Consider the following 18,610-nt stretch of genomic DNA (forward strand, 5'->3'; position numbering starts at 1 on the left):
TGAACTAGCGGGAGAAACTTCCGCAGGGCAAAGAAAACTCAAGTCCAGGAAGTTGATGTGCCAGCGCAGCGGGGCCCCTTTCCAATGGCCTGCAGCTGCGTGCCCTTTGCACACGCCGCCCCAACCCAATCTGGAGGCGTCGGTCGTGACCAGGACGCATCGGGACACCTGCTGCAAGGGGACTCCTGCCCGCAGAAAGCAGAGGTCTGTCCAGGGTTTGAATGTTTGGCGGCAGGCGGGGGTGACCATCACACGGTTCGTGCCACGGCGCCATGCTCGTCTCGGGACTCGTGTCTGTAGCCAGTGCTGAAGCGGTCTCATATGCATCAACCACAGCGGTGCGACCGCCGTGGAGGATGCCATATGCCCCAGGAGCTTCTGGAAAAGTTTTAAAGGGACAGTTGTGCCTAGAGTTTGTGTAAGTCCAAGATTGGTTGTAAGCCACTGCCTTACTTGGGTACGATGAAGTAAGGGCTGTAGAGACCCTTCTTCATCTCGGTTGGAGGGACAGGCTCTATAGAGTCTTTGAGCTAAAGGGTCACGATTTCCGCGCGCAGGGACTTGGCATCTTCGCCGTGTACTGCGGAAAAGCGGACGCCTGCGAAGGGGGGCGGGGGCCTGGCAAACTGAATTGCGTAACCGAGTCGGATGGTCCTGGCCAGCCAGCAAGACGGGTTGGGAAGTGAAAACCATGCATAAAAGCTCCGTGCTAGGGGCAATAAAGGGACGATTATTTTTTACGTAGCCGGTGGGGCTTTGCAGCGGGGCGTAGCAGGTAGTATGGCGTCAGGAGGCGAAAGTGCGTCCTGAGGCTCTGGTGCTGAGAAAAGTCTCAAAGCACTTACCATGCTCCGCACACCCGGCAGGGGGCGGGTTAGTGACTGAGGAGGTGGTCCAGCGTCGGCATCCTCTAGACTCGTCAGAACTGGCCGGCCGGGGGACAGTCGTGGCTTGGTTGGAGGCGGGGGGTCCGCGTCCAGGGGACTGTTGAGGTCTGGCGGCAGAGTGCTGGAAAAACGGCATTTGCGGGCCAGGTGACCCAGAGACAAAGGAAATCGCTCTTTTATTGAAAATGTGGGTACCGGCAAATGAAATAACTTCAAATAAAGATCCACCAGGGGACGGAGTGGTCTGCTTACCAGCTCCGGAGCAAGCATCTCTGTCTCAGGGTTGATAGTCTCAGGAGCGCCTGTGAGCCTTCCGGGTCCTCGAGGAGGTCAGTGAGACGGGGGGCTTCCTGCGGGTTGCTCGACGCTGGGGCTGAGAGCTGGGCCGGGTTGAGGGGAGAACGTTTTCTAGCCACAGGGTGACGCCCTCGGCGAGCAGACGGGGCTTGGCCCGTGGTAGCAGGGTTGCAGGATGTGTGAGATGTCCTCCGTCTGCTTTTTCACCGCAGAGAACTGCTGGGTGAAGTCCTCGACAGTGTTGCTGAAGAGGCCGAACTGGGAGACAGGGGCGTCAAGGAAGCCTGTCTTGTCCGTCTCGCACATCTCAACCAAGTTCAGCCACAGACGACGTTCCTGAACCACGATTGTGGCCATAGCCTGCCCGAGTGAATGCATTGTGGCCTTCGTGGCCCTGAGGGCAAGGTCGGTCGCTGAGCGTAGTTGCTACAGCACTTCGGGATCAGGACTACCCTCATGCAGATCTTTAAGTGCCTTGGCCTGGTGGACTTGCAGGAGGCCCATGGCCATGGCCTGTCTGGTGGCACTGTAGGCTTTAGCGGTCAATGATGCCCGCTGCCATTCCCGGATCACCTCCATCGTCAGTCACGTCGTCCTCAATCCCGTGGGAAGAAGGAGCGACACAGGGGGTGGCTGGAGTGGCGTTCCTTCGGTGGAAGGAAAGTCGTGACCGCAACGTTGCCATGGTCATGTTCTCGCAATGAGAACATGAACCATCCACAAACGCTGCCTCAGTGTGATCGCAGCCCAGACACACCTGTAGCCGTCTGAAGCGGAGAGCTCTCTACCGCATCCAGGAACTACACAGGGGCGGAAAGGCATCTTTACAAAGACGCGTCCTGAAAAGGACGTTCAATGCCGCTGTGTATTGCTCTTTTAGAGAAAATTACTCTTTTAGAGAAAATCACTCTTTTATACAACACTCTTTTTAGTATTGCGCTGTCGAAGCGCCAGGGGCAAACTGCACTGCCGTGCAGAGAAGGAGAAAGCCGCTGATGTGTGCTGTAGATCCAACAGCAGATTCGACCAGAGGTAGAGGAACAGGTGTGTGACTCGCAGCTCGCTGCATACAAGACCATCGGCTCCGAAGAAAATTTCTGAATGAAACGGACGCATTTCCCCGCCTTTATACCCGTATGTCCGGGGGCGGGACATGCTAATTCTGTCTGCCAACTTCTCATTGGCCTTTTTACATAGATCAGAGGTATATTCGGCACTCAAGAGAGACCCCTAGTGTCTCTTCTTCGACACAACGTCGAAGTGAGCGACAGACGGGGAATCAAGGTTACAGTAAGGCACACAAGTGAAAGGGGTTAATTTTTTGAGGGTTTAAAGGCAGAAATTTTAAGCTTATAATTTTATAAAAGCACTTACATTCATTCTCCTTATAAAACGTGTGTATTATTTAAGTTGTCATAGCAACGTTGTTGTACAACTGGATACAACTTTACACAAAAAATGTTAGTAAGCTATTTTTTTATAATAAAATCATGTTAACTCACATATTAAGTTTTGTGACTACTTTTAATTGGTATGCTTTATAACATTTACAGATTGGCCCCTTTCACTTACTGTACAAGTAAGTGCTTTTTTTTGTGCTTTTTTAAAGAAAAAGAGGGAGAAGTCTATCTTAATTTTTGTGTTAATCAACATTATACCACAAATACTGTTAATTGATCTTAACTTGTATTGAACACAGAATATTATTTTAAGGTTTAAACTAAGAAAGGAGTCCAAATTGGTACTTAATAAAACTAAAATAGAATTTTCATCAAGATATGTAATAACTAATCCAAAACCATTTTGGTTGTGTAATTCTTAATCAGTACCAGATTACATTTCAGGAGTAATCTGCTCAACACCTATTATATGGTAATTTTCACTAACATCCGCGACCCTATCAGAACAGACCTGGGTCTCATTTTTGGGTTGCAACCAACCCAGTTGAGAACCACTGTTTAAGGACAAACTCGGTCTGTTTATATACTGTAGCTATATATGTAGCTATATATATCGGTTGATGGCATATCTCGTCAGTACAAAAGTCTAAGGCTTGTCGTTAAGATGACCTCCAATCATCTCTGACTGAAAGTCACCCCATGGCATCTCCAGAGAAAACAATCGCTTTGATCAATCTATTGTCTTCTACAAGTACTGTGAGCTAAACCCACCCACGCATTGCTGTACTGCAGAGGCACAGGACACAGCAGCAATGTTGCAATCTTTCTTTTTGTTTTTTTTTTGTAATACGTCAGTGTTGCATGTACACCTGTTATCTGCTCGCTTTGACTTGGGCACCTCAACTAAAATCCATCTCTTGCCACCCACACTATGTTTCCTGCCTTTCCAGCACTTCTGAAACTTTTCCTCCACCCTCACCCATATGAAACCATCGTTCTTAGCTTTGCTGTTGTGAAAACTCACAGAGGCAGCTGATTTTTTGTGATTTAAGAAAAGCTTCAGTGTCCTTTAGCTGAAATAAGATAGGGAATAAATAAAGCAATAAAGCAGGGGGGAAAATCTATGTGTTTTATTGGTGAGCTGCTGGGTTGATTGTGGATCTGTTTTGGGAAAGGTGGGAGTTATAAAGATGGGAGAAGGTCACCTCCGCCTCAAATGCTTTGGGAATGCAGGAAGGATGGCAGGGAGCTTGATTTGGGTTCTGTTTTCAGTTCTGCATGTGCTCTTTCTATCTTTTCCACCCTTTTCCTTAAAGGGATAGTTTACCCTAGACAGAAAATTGTCATAAAAATTCTCGAAAAGTAATTTTTTACCTACACTTACAATATGTTGTTTCAAAACTGTATGTCTTGTTTTCTTCCACAGAACACAAAAGAAGATGTTAGGTAGAATATTGATGCTTTTCTTTCCCATAAAATAAAGGGAAATGTGGACTGACAAAAAAAGTAAAATTTTCAGCACAACATTCAAATCCCAAGACTTCTGAAGATGTACAAAAGCTTTGTGTGCTGAATAGCACATTTAATCAAATAAAGACTTGTTGCAGAAAGACAACACCATTAGTTCTTACATGTCTAGTGACCGATCGAGATGTGCATATCTGAATATGTGAAAGTGAAAGACATTCAGTGAAAAACAACTTCATTTTCGATCTGTTCCTCAAACAAAGTTACTGTATATCATCAGACGACTTGAAATGTAACTCTTGGGTCATATGTACTACATTCACGGTACGCTTTCTTTTTTGGGCTTCAACAGTTTCTGCCTCCTTTTGCTTTCCTTGTATGTGAACAAGCTGCCTAAACAATTCTTCCGCATTTCTCCTTTTGTATTCCAAAGGGGGAAAAAGCCATGTGGAGTGACATGAAAGTGAGTAAATGATAACAGAATTGTCATTACAGCACTTCTCTTACACCACCCCTCACAGTCTTCAGTTCAAGGACTCAGGAAATCTCTCAATCCTTTTTTCTGAGTTATTACTCAGATAACTCACAGTGCTGGCAAGCAGAAAAGAAAGGGAGGTGATGGAATCGTGACTGTGTGTACTCGTGTGTGTTTGTTGTTTTGAGAGAGTGAGTGAGAAAACGAGCGCACAGCGTGCATGCAGTGGTGCCGATGATCTGTATCATACATTTGTAAAATATCTCTAGTTTGTCCCTGTGTTACTGAGAGGAAACATAACAAGGCAATGGTGATTTCAGGACTGCTGTAAATGATGCACCCTCTTATCTTTTCATACATGTACCCTGACAGTCAAATGCTTATTTTATCATGTTGGGCATTCAGCCCCATAAAATGTGAACCAGCTCCAGTCCAAATTACTTAGAATAAACAATCCAAAGCAAACTGTGAATTACATTAGTGGTTTTGATCAACATAGTCTCACTGATAACTTTATTCTTACAAGATCAGGGCTCCAGACTAAAAAAAATTACTTGAAACTGAAACATTAAGAAGCCAAATGGCTGTTTTTAGTCGCCAAATCACAGAATTGCTCGATTAAGATTGCTGTTCAGAAACAAGATAGAAAGCAGAAGAAAAGGAAGACAGTATAATGAGCAGTTGCTGAGATGCGATGGGAAATGCTGGATCTAATTGCAGGCTTTTAATGAAGATGATGAAAGTGAAACAAACAAACATGAACTCAAATAGCAACAAACAAGAACTGACAAAGAGGGAACAAAACTAGAGGGTATTTTTACACACAAGGGCTAATGAGGGAATGGAGAACAGGTGAGAACAATGGGGAACAGATGGCAGTGATGAGAGCAGTGCATTATGAGAAATACTCTATAGACTAGGGGAAATAGAAGACAGAGGACAAAAAACACTTCAAATAAGAGACAGGGGCTGGGCCAGAAGGTCTTGGGGGTAGCCTCACGGAAGGAATAGAATAGGGAGGCTTGGGGGGCAACCTCAGGGCTGAAATAGAATCGGGAGGCCTGGAAGGCAGCCACAGAGCCATAGGTGGATCCAGAGGCAGAGCAGCAGGAGTAGAGACTTGTGATCCCAATGGCAGAGCTGGAGATGGGTCTGGAGAAGGAGCGGGAATGGGAGTCCAAAAATTGGACACCTAGGATAAGGACCTGGAATGGGGTTCGGGTGGACCCACAGGAAGATGGAGGATTTGGGTCTTGAGGAGGAACCGGAGATGGAGCAGGAGGAGCCACATGAGGATCAGGGATTTGAGACTCAGGTGGCGGAGCCACAGGAGGATCGGAAGTAGGAGGTGGAGATAGTGGCGGAGCGGGCTGAACCGTAGAAGGTGGAGTTTCAGGTATTATAATATTTCGAAGAAATATCAGAATATAATACACTTCATAATAAAAATTTGAATACATCTATGTGTCATTTACAGTTGAAGACAGAAGTTTACATACACCTTAGCCAAATACATTACACTCAGTTTTTAACAATTCCTGACATTTATTCGTAGAAAACATTCCCTGTCTTAGGTCAGTTAGGATCACTACTTTATTATAATAATGTGAAATGTCAGAATAATAGTAGAGATAATTATTTATTTCAGCTTTTATTTCTTTCATCACATTCCCAGTGGGCAAGAAGTTTACATACACTTTGTTAGTATTTGGTACCATTGCCTTTAAACTTGTGTCAAACATTTTGGGTAGCCTTCCACAAGCTTCTCATAGTAAGTTCAAAAATGTTGGCCCATTCCTCCAGACAGAACTGCTGTAATTGTAATTGGTTCATCGTTTTATCCTTTGTAATTTTACTGCATGTTTCAGGTTTTTACTCTTTTCTACTGTTTCATCTGTGTCTATTTTACCTAGAGTGGTGGTGGCGTAGTGGCTAAAGCACAGGTCTGTTAATCAGCAAGGTTAATCAGCAAGGTCGCTGGTTCGAACCCCACGACCACCACCATTGTGTCCTTGAGCAAGGATTTCCCAGGTTGCACTGGGAAACAGTTGCATGCGGGATTCACATCAATCTCAAACCCTCACTGCTCAGGAATAAGCAATAACAAACAATTGCGGTAAGTCATGGCATCCGCTCATGTTATTTCTTCCTGCATTGTATGTCACATGTTTACAATAGCCTCCTCCATCAGCATTGAGGGATTCACATGTGATAAATGTAAGGAATTAGTCAGGCTGATGGAGAAGGTTAATGAGTTAGAGACACGCATCCGAATGCTAGTGGAGGTCAGTGAGAAAAAGAAGCCTGTAGATACTGTTATGGATGCGAGTAGTACAGAGAGCAACACACATACATTGGTTCCGGCTGTAGAGCCCCTGCAGTAGGGCGTTTGTGCGACGTCTCAGCGGCATACTCGCTCAGCAAAGAGACACCACTCTCCCGTTCCTGTTAGGGTTTCCAAACGATTCTCCCACTCAGTGACACACCCACTGAGAATCATTTTGAAAGAGCCCTTGTTATTGGCAATTACATTGTAAGGAATGTGGAAATAGAGACTCCAGCCACTATTGTTTAATTGCATTTCGGATGCCAGAGTGTCTGACATCAAATCAAATTTACAAGTGCTGGCTAATGCTAAACGTAGATTTTCTAAAATTGTTATTCATGTCGGCACTAACGATGTCTGGCTTCACAAGTCGGAATTCACTAAAGATAATGTTAAATGTGTGTGAATTTGCAAAAATTATGTCAGACACTGTAATATGCTCTGGTCCCCTCCCTGCTCGTCGTGGTGACAAGTTATATAGTAGATTAGTATCACTGAATGGCTGGATGAGAATAGCATAGGATTTATTGACAATTTGAAAAGTTTTTGGGGTAGACCTGACGTGCTAAAGAGAGACGGACTCCATCCCTCCAGGGAAGGTGCCGCTCTCCTCTCTAGTAATTTGGCTCATAGTCTTAATAATGACATTATTTGACTAACTGAGGCCCAGGTCAGGAAGCAGACAAACTGGTTAATCCAAACCTCTGCTAGCTGCCTTGAGAGGTCACACAGGTCACAAAAATTACAACACATAGAGACAGTATTACATAGATATCTCATAGAGAGTGTGTCTGTTCCCCGAACTACCAACCACAAAACCCTCACTAAATCATTTAGGAAAAATAGGATTAAGGTAAAACTTAAAACAAAACAAACAAATTAAAGATAAACATCATATACAAATAGGGCTACTAAACATTAGATCTCTTTTCTACCAAAGCACTAATTGTTAATTAAATTATTACAGATCATAGATTGGATGTGCGCTTTTTGACTGAAACCTGGTTTAAACCGGATGAATATATTAGTTTAAATGAATCTACTCCCCCAGGTTATTGTTATAAACAAGAGCCTCATCTGAAGGGTTGAGGAGGAGGTTTTGCTGCAATTTACAGTGAAGTTTTTGGTGTTACTCAGAGGACAGGATATAAATGTAAGTCTTTTGAATTTATAATGCTTAATGTGACACAGTCAGATATCAATATAGAAAAGATGTTGTCTTTTACCCTTGCTACAGTGTATATAGATCACACGGGCCTTATTCTGATTTCCTTGGTGAATTTGCAAATTTTTTATCAGATCTTGTAGTTACTGTAGATAGAGCTTTAATTGTTGGTGACTTCAACATTCACATAGATGATGAAAATTACACATTGGTATTAGCATTTATCGATATTCTAAACTCTCTTGGTGAGTTGTAACAGGACCAACTCATCGCCATAATCATACGCAAGATTTAATTCTGTCATATGGAGTTGATGTTGATAATATAGAAATTCTGCAGCAGAGCGATGACATCTCGGATCATTACCTCGTCTCTTGTATGCTGCGATCAGTTAATGTTACTCAATCTACACCACGCTATCATTCAGGTAGAACAATTATTTCGACCACTAAAGGCAGCTTCACTAATAAGATTCCAGATCTATCTCATACACTCAGTAAACCCCAAAGTCCAGAAGAACTTGATGAAATAACAAAAAATATAAATGCAATCGTCTGTAGCATTCTTGAGTGTCGCTACTTGGGTGTTTATTCAGTACTGTGGCTAAATTGGTTAGGAATAAAGCCTCAACAGAACCAGATATTACGTCACAACACAAGGGTAATGATTTCATGAATTCTTCACAGATAAAATTTAAATAATCAGAAATAAAATGAAATTATGCAATCATCTGTCATAGCACCTCAGAAAACAGTGTCTCATACTTTTCTTCAATCTTCTTCTTCAAACTTCAATCCTTCGCTGCCATAGGTCATGAAGAGCTAACAAAACTTATCGAAACATCAAAAGCCACAACATGTTTTTTAGATCCAATACCAACTAAGCTCTTAAAAGCGGTATCTCCTGTAATTTCAGAACCTCTTCTTAATATTATTAACTCCTCGCTAACCTTAGGACATGTCCAAAGAAACATTGAAAACTTTAAAATGGCAGTTATCAAACTGCTTATTAAGAAGCCACAACTTGATCCGGGAGAACTGGCTAATTATAGACATCATTGATGCCAACTCCAACCATAAGATATGGTATACTTCATATGCCATTGTCTGAACCTTGGATTTAGGATGGACCACACCGAAATTACCAGCCAGGTTGAAATGTGATGCACCTTACTGATCTCTGCCCACATCACCTTCGTCTATTAATGGACTACACTTTTGAAATGGAATACATAGACTATCAATTGCCAACAAAAGCCTTCATCAGCCAATTAACAAGGACAATGCATCTATATGAACTTCTGCAGTTCATCCATTATAGAATTCAAAGACATTAGTAATTAATCTTACAGTTCATACACAATCTATGTTTAAACACTGTCCCTTAACACTTACTTAGTTTAATAGGTTTGGGCCTATTAAACCTGGTTTCTCCCAAGTTTATTTTTCTCCCATTAACCATCATCTTATGGAGCTTTGTGTTCCTTGCCACAGTTGCCTTCTGCTTGCTCACTATAAATACAATTATTATTTAATTACTTATTTTTAAAAACAATTCACAATCGTATTTTAACTAATTACACAATGATGACTTATAGACATTATAGACATTACTTTTTTATCTTCTGAATATGCCTGATAATAGGTAAAGCTGCTTTGAAACTATGTGTGTTGTGAAAGGCGCTATACAAATAAAATTGACTTGACTTGACTTAACTGAGTCAGGTTGCACATGCTTTATCAGTTCTGCCCACAAATTTCTATCCGATTGAAGTCGGCTTGCATCAACTTCTACTTAGAATGGTGTAATAGGTACAAAAATAAATCACAAATCCACTGAGTTCTGTATGGATGAATAGAAATCTTGCATACACTTACAAATGGAGTAAACAGCTTGACTTGAATAGTCACAACAACAAAAAATTATTCTATAAAAACTAAATCAAAATATCGCAATTCCACTTAAAAGTGGCGTAAACAGTTACACTTGAACAGGCCCAAGTTCAACAATAATGAAACAGTTATTAATAGTTCTGTTGTCATTATTAAAATGCGACTGTGACATTCTGACAACCAGTAAAAACCATGAAAGCATCACACACCGCAGAGATTCATTCAAAAATAAGAAAAATATATTGATAACAAGCTCTAAAACTGCTCCAGTGAGAAATCATTGATATCTATGGTCTGTTTCCAGTCTTTGAGTTTTGCTGTAACACAAATCTTTGTTAAGCAAATGCAAAGACACGGTGTCGTTATTGAAGGTTAAAAAGTTATATTTATTATTAGTGGTATTGTGACCAACATTAATCTGATTTAAATTGGGATGAGTGACTGATGATGATATATTGAGAGCACTTGAAGAGTGCACATCTTTGATGTTAAAGAGAGTAAAGCTAAAAGCACTCATGATTGCTCACTCTCTATCACTCAATGTCTGATTGTCACAACTCATGTCATGTATTTGCATGTTTATTTGCTGTTTAATTTGTTTTTAAACCTGTTAGCAGCCTCTATATCCTCTTCCTGTTCACTGTGCAATGAGTCCGAATAACTACTGTAACTACTCTAGAAAATGGGCAGATTAATATTCATACACATGTAATTCTTAAACATTTTTAAAAACAAACCGGCATATTCATCTCAATTACATCATGTCTGAAAGTTTAAATTCGTGAATGCTTAGAATTGCCAACAACTCACCCTCCAGAGTCCATTCTGTCTGGCCATTCAAGGACTGAGAAAGCACTCATTCATTAGAGGAGCAGTGTATGTGTGATGTGTGTATGTGTGACTGCAAAAAAGATTGGCCCTAAACCTAGGCACGATCAGCCGATCACGGATTTAAGACGAATATCGGCCGATTTTGATCAGCAGCCATCGATCGTGGACATCTCTATTAATAATAATATTTACTTTTATAAAGCCAATAATTCACCAAAACAAAAAAACATTCTGCAAGACTCAAACTCATATCCTCATTGCAAGTTAATGCACATTGTGCAACTTTGTCCATTTTGGCATCCGTCTTATTTGGATAGCTTCTGCCAAGCGCCATGAATTTGCAGCAAAATACTAGAGAGTTTGATTGATAGGCTTTGACGTCAACAACAAAAGATATGGGAAACAATTTCTGAAAATTTGTGAAAGTTGATCCACCTATTTTATTTTTCTATTCTAACAAATTGCAATTATATAATGAGTTTTATTATTGGCAATTAGCATTGTTGAGAACCACTAATTTACTAAAAAGTTCTCTGCCCTGACAAAATCTAGAAAAAGAAAAAAGAAATTATAACTACTAATACAGCCATAATTCATAAGAAACGTTAATTGATGAATAATTCCATCAGGATTACCAGGGTTTCCTAATAAACATTAAATTATTACGTCATTCTGCCTGACCATCTGCTGTTGCAAACAAGACACATGTAAGATAGATTTCCATTAGGAGCCATCCTTGAGTTCTGCTCCCAAGGCAGCTGAAACCCAGGGCTCTATTTCGCTTGATTGATGGGAGGCAAAATAAGGGTGTTAAAAAAGGCATCTGAATCCCACAGCTATTTAACTATAGTGCAATGTGAGATCAATCTCCTTTTCTTCCATATACACAAAACTGCTCTCACACTTTTCAAGATGTGGGCTAATTAATCTAATCTAAAAAACTGCTGTAAATTTAGATTTTTAACATTTACATTTGAAGTCATAATTTTACATACAATTTATTAGTATTTGGTAGCATTGCCTTTAAATTGTTTAAATTGGGTCAAACGTTTTGGGTAACCTTCCACAAGCATCTCACAATAAGTTGCTGGAATTTTGTCCCATTCCTCCAGACAAAACTGGTGTAACTGAGTCAGGTTTGTAGGCCTCCTTGCTCACACATGCTTTTCAGTTTTACACAGTAAAAAAATTTAACGGTAAAAGACTGTAAATAGACTACAGTAAAGAAAAAAAGAAAAAATAATTGTAAACGGGCAGTTACCTTAAATATATGGTACATTTTTTTTTAGATATTTAAAAAGACAATACATGTAATTTTACAGTACAATGTTGTAAAATGTAAAATTTTTACATGTACAAAGTATGATTTTACCATATAATTAATGGTAAAAAATGTATATTATGATTAACAATAGAGTTCATGTCCTTTTACGGTAAATTATTGTAAAAATTATGGTGGGAAAAAAAACTATAATCAGGCGTTTATATCACATTTCATTACATTTTATGGGAATAGTTGTTTCTGCTTGTTTTTAAAATCACTTATCTTCATTGGGATGTTTAGTGTTATATTTGATGTAGTTAAATTAATGTTTATTGCGTTATTTTAATTTCACATGTGTTACCCTGATGGTGTTTACTGTTTAGTGTTTGTGTGAGAGATACTGAGCACTGTCTCTACATGTTTATTGGTCATTGCTCTTGGAAAGGCCACTACTGATGAACTTCAGGTCAGGTCATCAGGTGCCTTTCTGTAAATACTATGGTGAGAAACAACACATTATAAAGTGAGAAGCAGATATTTACAGTTTCAAAAGGCATTAAGTTATATAATTTAATAATATAAACGCACTGTAAAAAATACAGGTATCAAAATGACATCTCCTAAAACCTGAAACATGGTTATCATATTTTTTACTGTGAATTTCTGGCAACCACAGCTACCCGTTTTTTACCGTAAATTTAACAGGACTTGTTTGTTTTTTTACAGTGTTCCCACACATTTTCTATCAGATTGAAGTCAGGGCTTTGTGATTGACACTCAAATACCTTGACTTTGTTGTCCTCAAGCCATTTTGCCACAACTTTGGAGGTATGCTTGGGGTCATTGTCCATTTGGAAGACCCATTTGCGACAAGCTTTAACTTCATGGCTGATGTCTTGAGATGTTGCTTCAATATATCCACATAATTTTCCTTCCTCATGATGCTATCTATTTTCTGAAGTGCACCAGTCCCTCCTGCTACCCCCCTCCTTAACCTTTGGTATGGTGTTCTTTAGCTTGCAAGCATCACCCTTTTTCATCCAAATATAACGATGGTCATTATGGACAATGCATAAATGTATTTTAATGACTTAACAACCTAAGTGTATGTAAACTTCTTACTTCAACTGTACATACGGATGTCTCGGGAGCAAAAAAAAACCTGACATCAATAATGCCTTTAAGCAATTACATATTACTGCTGTTGTGAAGAAAGATATATTGTAGTTCCCCCAAAAATGAAAATTCTGAAATCAATTACTCACCATCATGTTGTTCTGAATGCATAAAATGTTCTTTAGTATATGGAAAACATAAGGCAAATTGTAAGGGAATGACAGCCTCAGTCACATTCACTTTCATGGCATTTCTCTCATTTTGTCTAAATTAAACTGAATATAAATTTTTGTGTGGACTTTTCCTTTAAAACAAGACTGTAATTCTCATAAAAATAGATTGTTGTGGTCTTGGATGCTGATTGGTCAATACAATGTTTCAGTCGTACTAAAACACACCACATATGCATAGCTGATTGTTATTTTTGTTGCATAGCAGCATTCTGTTATTTCTATATTCATACTACCGTAAATTGTAACATACCACATTGCTTTATCAACTAACTACAATTGACATGGAATTCTGAGCATACATTTTAAATGACTGAATCACCTACAGTATAAATTTCTTCATGCCGGAGGGAATTTGCATAGGGCAGAATCATTTACAATTAAAGCAGCTATAATCAGGGTAGACACCCTGGCTGCACCATTGTGGTTCTGTATGATAATACTCTCTGGAAAGCTGTCTCCAATCAAACAAGCTGATATATCTTGGACAAGCTCATTAGCTTTCAAGAATGTCCAGAGCTTTTTTCTGCAGAGAAATCATCTTGTGAGCAGCGATCAATACAAACGTTAATAAAAATCAGTGTATACATTGATTTACGTCTAATTTCATTTACATTTAAAAATGACAAATGGTTTTAATGGCTTGCTTTACATATGAAAATTGAATTGAGAAGTGTTTTTCACTCTTCAGCATGGCACCCCTTTCTGGTGGTAGATCGGAAATGGGAAAAAAAGGTGACAGGCTACAGAAAACCACTGAAATTCAGTTGAATGTGTTTCAAAGGTGGTTTGTGACAGTAATCCAGATCGTGAGGGGGAGTTGGTAAACGAAGTGTGAAATTAAGATAGCGAACATTGTGGTGGGCAATGCAAAATCCTCCCAGGAGCTCCAATAATCTGACACATTCCACTATAAAACAATTAGTTCCATCGTTTCCGCTCGCAGGAAAGTGGGAGATTAGGAGACTGAGGGATGAAGAGGAGAGAAGCGCAATACTGTATGCAATTCATCTTCCCCCTAAGCTTTGGAAATGGCCCTCAGGGAGGAAGCTTGAAAGAGCATTTATGCACATAGGATTTTTTCAATTGTGGCGGGACTGCATCTGCCAGGTGTTATGAAAAGACCGGTAATATCAAAGGGGAACATGCACATTAATATTTGTTTACTTGCGCACACAAAAAAGCGTACCATTCTGCCAGCAGGGCTGAAACAGACAGTTTTTGCTCAGATGACGGCACTCCAGAAACTGCCAGGTGACAGGTACAGCACGTAGACACAATTGAAAAGACAACAAACAGAACAAAAGTTGAACGCCACTCTCATGCAAATCAACTGAATTGAAAGCCGCTCTAACTGGCATGACAGCTAAACAAAAAAAACAAAAAAACATACAGACAAATACTCCTTTTACCTTTGAAAAGCCAGAATCAACATCATATAAAACAAATTAACACAGCCAAGCCACAATTAAAGGGATAGTTCCCCAAAATTTGGCCATTTACTCATCCTGATTTTGTTCGAGACCCTTATGACTTTCTTTCTTCCGTGAAACACAAAAGGAAATGTTATGCAGAATATTAGAAAAAGCAGCTTCAACATTCTTAAAAATTTCTGCTCTTATGTTCCACGAAAAAAAAAAGATAGTCATACGGGCTGGGAATGACAAAATGTTAATTTCTGGATGACAAATGCAAACAAAAATTCTCCCACAGATTTCAGGTAGGTTCCTACCATGTGTGCGCCACAGTAAAACGCCTCTGCTTGTGGCTGTTGTTGTTGAGCAGCATCCGTCGGAGAAGGCGCGGAGAGTTCCTGGGCGAAAGCCGGGGCGAGATGGATGAGGGCGAGCGTCGGTGCCCCCGGGGTAGCTCCTGCTGCAGGAGGTTCTCCCTCAATATCTTGACTAGGTCCTCATTCAACCCAACATGCTTGGGCATGGGCGGCACTGCCAGCGTGTCCTGGTGGCCCACGGCCGCTTGCTGGGCCATCCTCACGCTTCACTGCTCCGTCTCCTGCTGCGGGGGGGGTCAAACAATTTACACTAATCCAGCGATAACCTTCCCAGGGCAGGGGAAAACAAGAGGGGAGCAAATGAACTCGAAGTGTCACCACAGACCCCCCACAGCCTGCTTAGTACAAAAATGAGTGAGTGCTATTAAACGGTGAAAAAGCAGAGTAGCGGAAGAGTGCGTGCTCCTGTCAGGACCACTGCCGAGCTGTGATCGTGTGCTAGTGAGAGAGGAGGGAGAGAGAGAGAGGAAAGGAGGGAGGGAAGAAAAAGAGAGAGAGAGCTGTCGATCTGCAGCACAACGCTAACTGCTAACTGCAAGCCACCACTCCACTAAAGAGCTGTAGGAATTGTATTTGTGTGTGTGTAAAAGAGAAAGAAACAGTATGGGGTGTCTGACACCCCTTCTGCGAAGTAGCTACTTCTTTTTCTGTGTAAATTAAACAACACATTTATGACAAGGATGTGTGCGTTACTGTGTCAACAAAAACTAGGTGTGTGTTTGGGAAGCCTCATTCTTTAATCACTAAGCATCTGTTCTAGATATGATTGTATTATATAGAGTTTACACTGACACACAATTCAGAAGATGATGAGCCAAAAATACTTGAATATTTGCTCTGTTCAAAATTTAGCAAGCTGACACAAAGCCTTCAACACAAAGGCTGTTCCAAATTAAGGGTAGCAACTTAATTATATCTCGTCCTAAGGCCACATCCACAATATCCCATTTGGTTTTGAAGCTCTGTTTTCAGTTTCCCCATGTCATTGTTTTCCAAAATATGCAGCAAGAGAGACATTTTCGATACCTTTTGTTTTCAGATGAGAAAAACACCATTCTAGTGTGGATGAAAGATGTAAACGAAACTTCAAATGAAAACATATTAGTGTGGACTTGGCCAAAGATACCTTGTTTCAGCCAAGTTCAAGGCAGCACCGGCTATTTCACTAGTCAGTTGGTTCTGTAACTAAATTTATATTTAAAGTATTCTATTTCAAATACGAGCCAAAATTCTTGTGACGTGTCCTGAAACTAATCATTGAACTCTAGGGACATGATTACTTTTGCACTGTTTATGATAACACAAATAAAATAAATCTATCAATGGAGATACACATGCTTTCATTTCTCACCCACATCATCTCGGTTGTGAGATACCATGTACACTAAAGATTTAAAAACTATGGTTAAAATGGATTTCGTTCTTGTATTTTATCTGTCCAAAGGACGGACAACAAAGGATGCAATTACATTAAATGGAGAGCAAATGGATGCCAAGATACCATTTACCAAGTCTGCAATCAAAAGCCAAAGATTTTATTTGTTTAAATTTCTCATGATGAGAAACATTTCTTAAATTCTTCCAAGACCAAATTATCTGGACTGTGATTTCCACATTTATTTTAAAGCTCTATACACTTATTGTATGTTAACAATGATCTAATTTATTACTAGTTTTATTTCTCTTAAGATACAGTATTTTGGGAGACGTCTGAGCAAGGGTGTAGATTTTTCTTCAACATTGGGGGGGTTGCAGCGTAAAGCATTTACATGTTTCCATTGATCATGGGATAAATATTGGGGGGGGGTGGGGGGGTTGTACTTGCTTGTTTTGATTATTGGGGAGTGCGCCCTGTGTCTGAGACAAAGTTGATGCTCTGATAACACACATTCTTCAAAGCTAAGAAAGAGTCAGCTCAGAGCAAAAACCATTGCTTTTGACTATAGTATGAGCATCTCTCTGTGGTCACTTACCAGTCACTTCTTTACCACCTGTTGCAGTTATAAACTAATAAAAGCAATAGAAACACCAAGTGTTTTGTATTAATACTTCTCCTATGACTATCCCTATACTTGGCTTTTTGTTCTAAAAATTTAAACTCATTAAAACTATAATCATCATTATGATAACTGGACCATATACAGTATATAACATTGTAATAATAATACTGCTTTGTCTTCAGACTTTGGTGTGTGTGTGTGTGTGTGTGTGTGTGTGTGTGTGTGTGTGTGTGTGTGTGTGTGTGTGTGTGTGTGTGAGCGTGTATTTATCACTTTGTGGGGACCAAATGTCCCCATAAGGATAGTAAAACCCGAGATTTTTGACCTTGTGGGGACATTTTGTCGGTCCCCATGAGGAAAACAGCTTATAAATCATACTAAATTATGTTTTTTGAAAATGTAAAAATGCAGAAAGTTTTCTGTGAGGGTTAGGTTTAGGGGTAGGGTTAGGTTTAGGGGATAGAATATAAAGTTTGTACAGTATAAAAACCATTATGTCTATGGAAAGTCCCCATAAAACATGGAAACACAACATGTGTGTGTGTGTGTGTGTGTGTGTGTGTGTGTGTGTGTGTGTGTGTGTACATGGATCGCTCTTGCAGGTTGAACCCTTGTTGAACCATTCGTTACCAGCCCTGTTATATAACCACTACATCACACCACCCTCTGCTGACTGCAACTGACTCAAATTGCAAGTTTAAGAAAAAAAATTATTAGCAATACTTTAATGCTTTGCATAAGTGTAATTTCTGTGTTGTGAATCTGTAATTTCACATTAAAACAAAGTGAATGTTGTCTGCATTCTTCTAACTTTCTTTTTTTCACACTTACAATTTTGGCACTGTTTTTGCGCCTAAACATGGCCAAAAACATAGCAAACCTACAATCAGCGATATGTAAGCAAAGAAAGGGTGTCATGAACAGCTACATGGACTCACCACATAGAATCAGTCTGTATGTGTAAAATATACTACTGCAAACATGTAAATGACTTGTGTTTGTGGTGTAAATATTTTCCAGAAATAATCTGATATAAAATGTTCATTCTTCCCTTTGTTGCACTCACACTTGTGGCACAAATTTCTAACTGAAAAGAGTTTTGCAAGTGCGAGGGGGAAGGCGGGTCTACCTGCTTCTAGTAACCAATCAAATTAGGTTTTCGTTGAACAGTTTAGTCTGACACGATTAGTTTAATTACAGGGCAGACCGCTTGTTCTTCATATGGCTAAGCGTCGTTCCTCTGGGTATCTCTCCTCTCTTAAATATTAACCTTAAATTTTAATACATACACGTTATTTTATTGTGAGAGTAAAGTTGAGCCCACACCATTTATTGATATAAATGAAGATGGTTTCATAGAAATAATTATAGATAAGAAAATTATATTTTCTATTTATTTATTTATTTTTGTTTTATATGGCTTACTTTATTCATTTGTTTTCTAACATGAGTTATATGATACCAGCTA

General features: G+C 39.9%; 1 protein-coding gene across 3 annotated transcripts in view; it reads right to left on the reverse strand.

Moving 5' to 3' along the window:
* LOC127630898 (cAMP-specific 3',5'-cyclic phosphodiesterase 4D-like) overlaps positions 1 to 18,610 on the reverse strand; it is a 199,725-nt gene that overhangs the window by 110,303 nt on the left and 70,812 nt on the right. Inside the window, exon 1 of one of the 3 annotated variants that reach the window (XM_052108750.1) lies at positions 15,083 to 15,922. The exons of the other annotated variants lie outside the window; for them this stretch is intronic. Within the exon in view, the coding sequence (XP_051964710.1) occupies positions 15,083 to 15,339 (257 nt within the window). The 5' untranslated portion in view covers positions 15,340 to 15,922. Of the gene's footprint in view, positions 1 to 15,082; positions 15,923 to 18,610 lie in introns of those variants that run through there. 3 annotated transcript variants of the gene reach the window in all.

This window comes from Xyrauchen texanus, chromosome 37 (assembly GCF_025860055.1).
Source record: "Xyrauchen texanus isolate HMW12.3.18 chromosome 37, RBS_HiC_50CHRs, whole genome shotgun sequence".
Classification (NCBI taxonomy): domain Eukaryota; kingdom Metazoa; phylum Chordata; class Actinopteri; order Cypriniformes; family Catostomidae; genus Xyrauchen; species Xyrauchen texanus.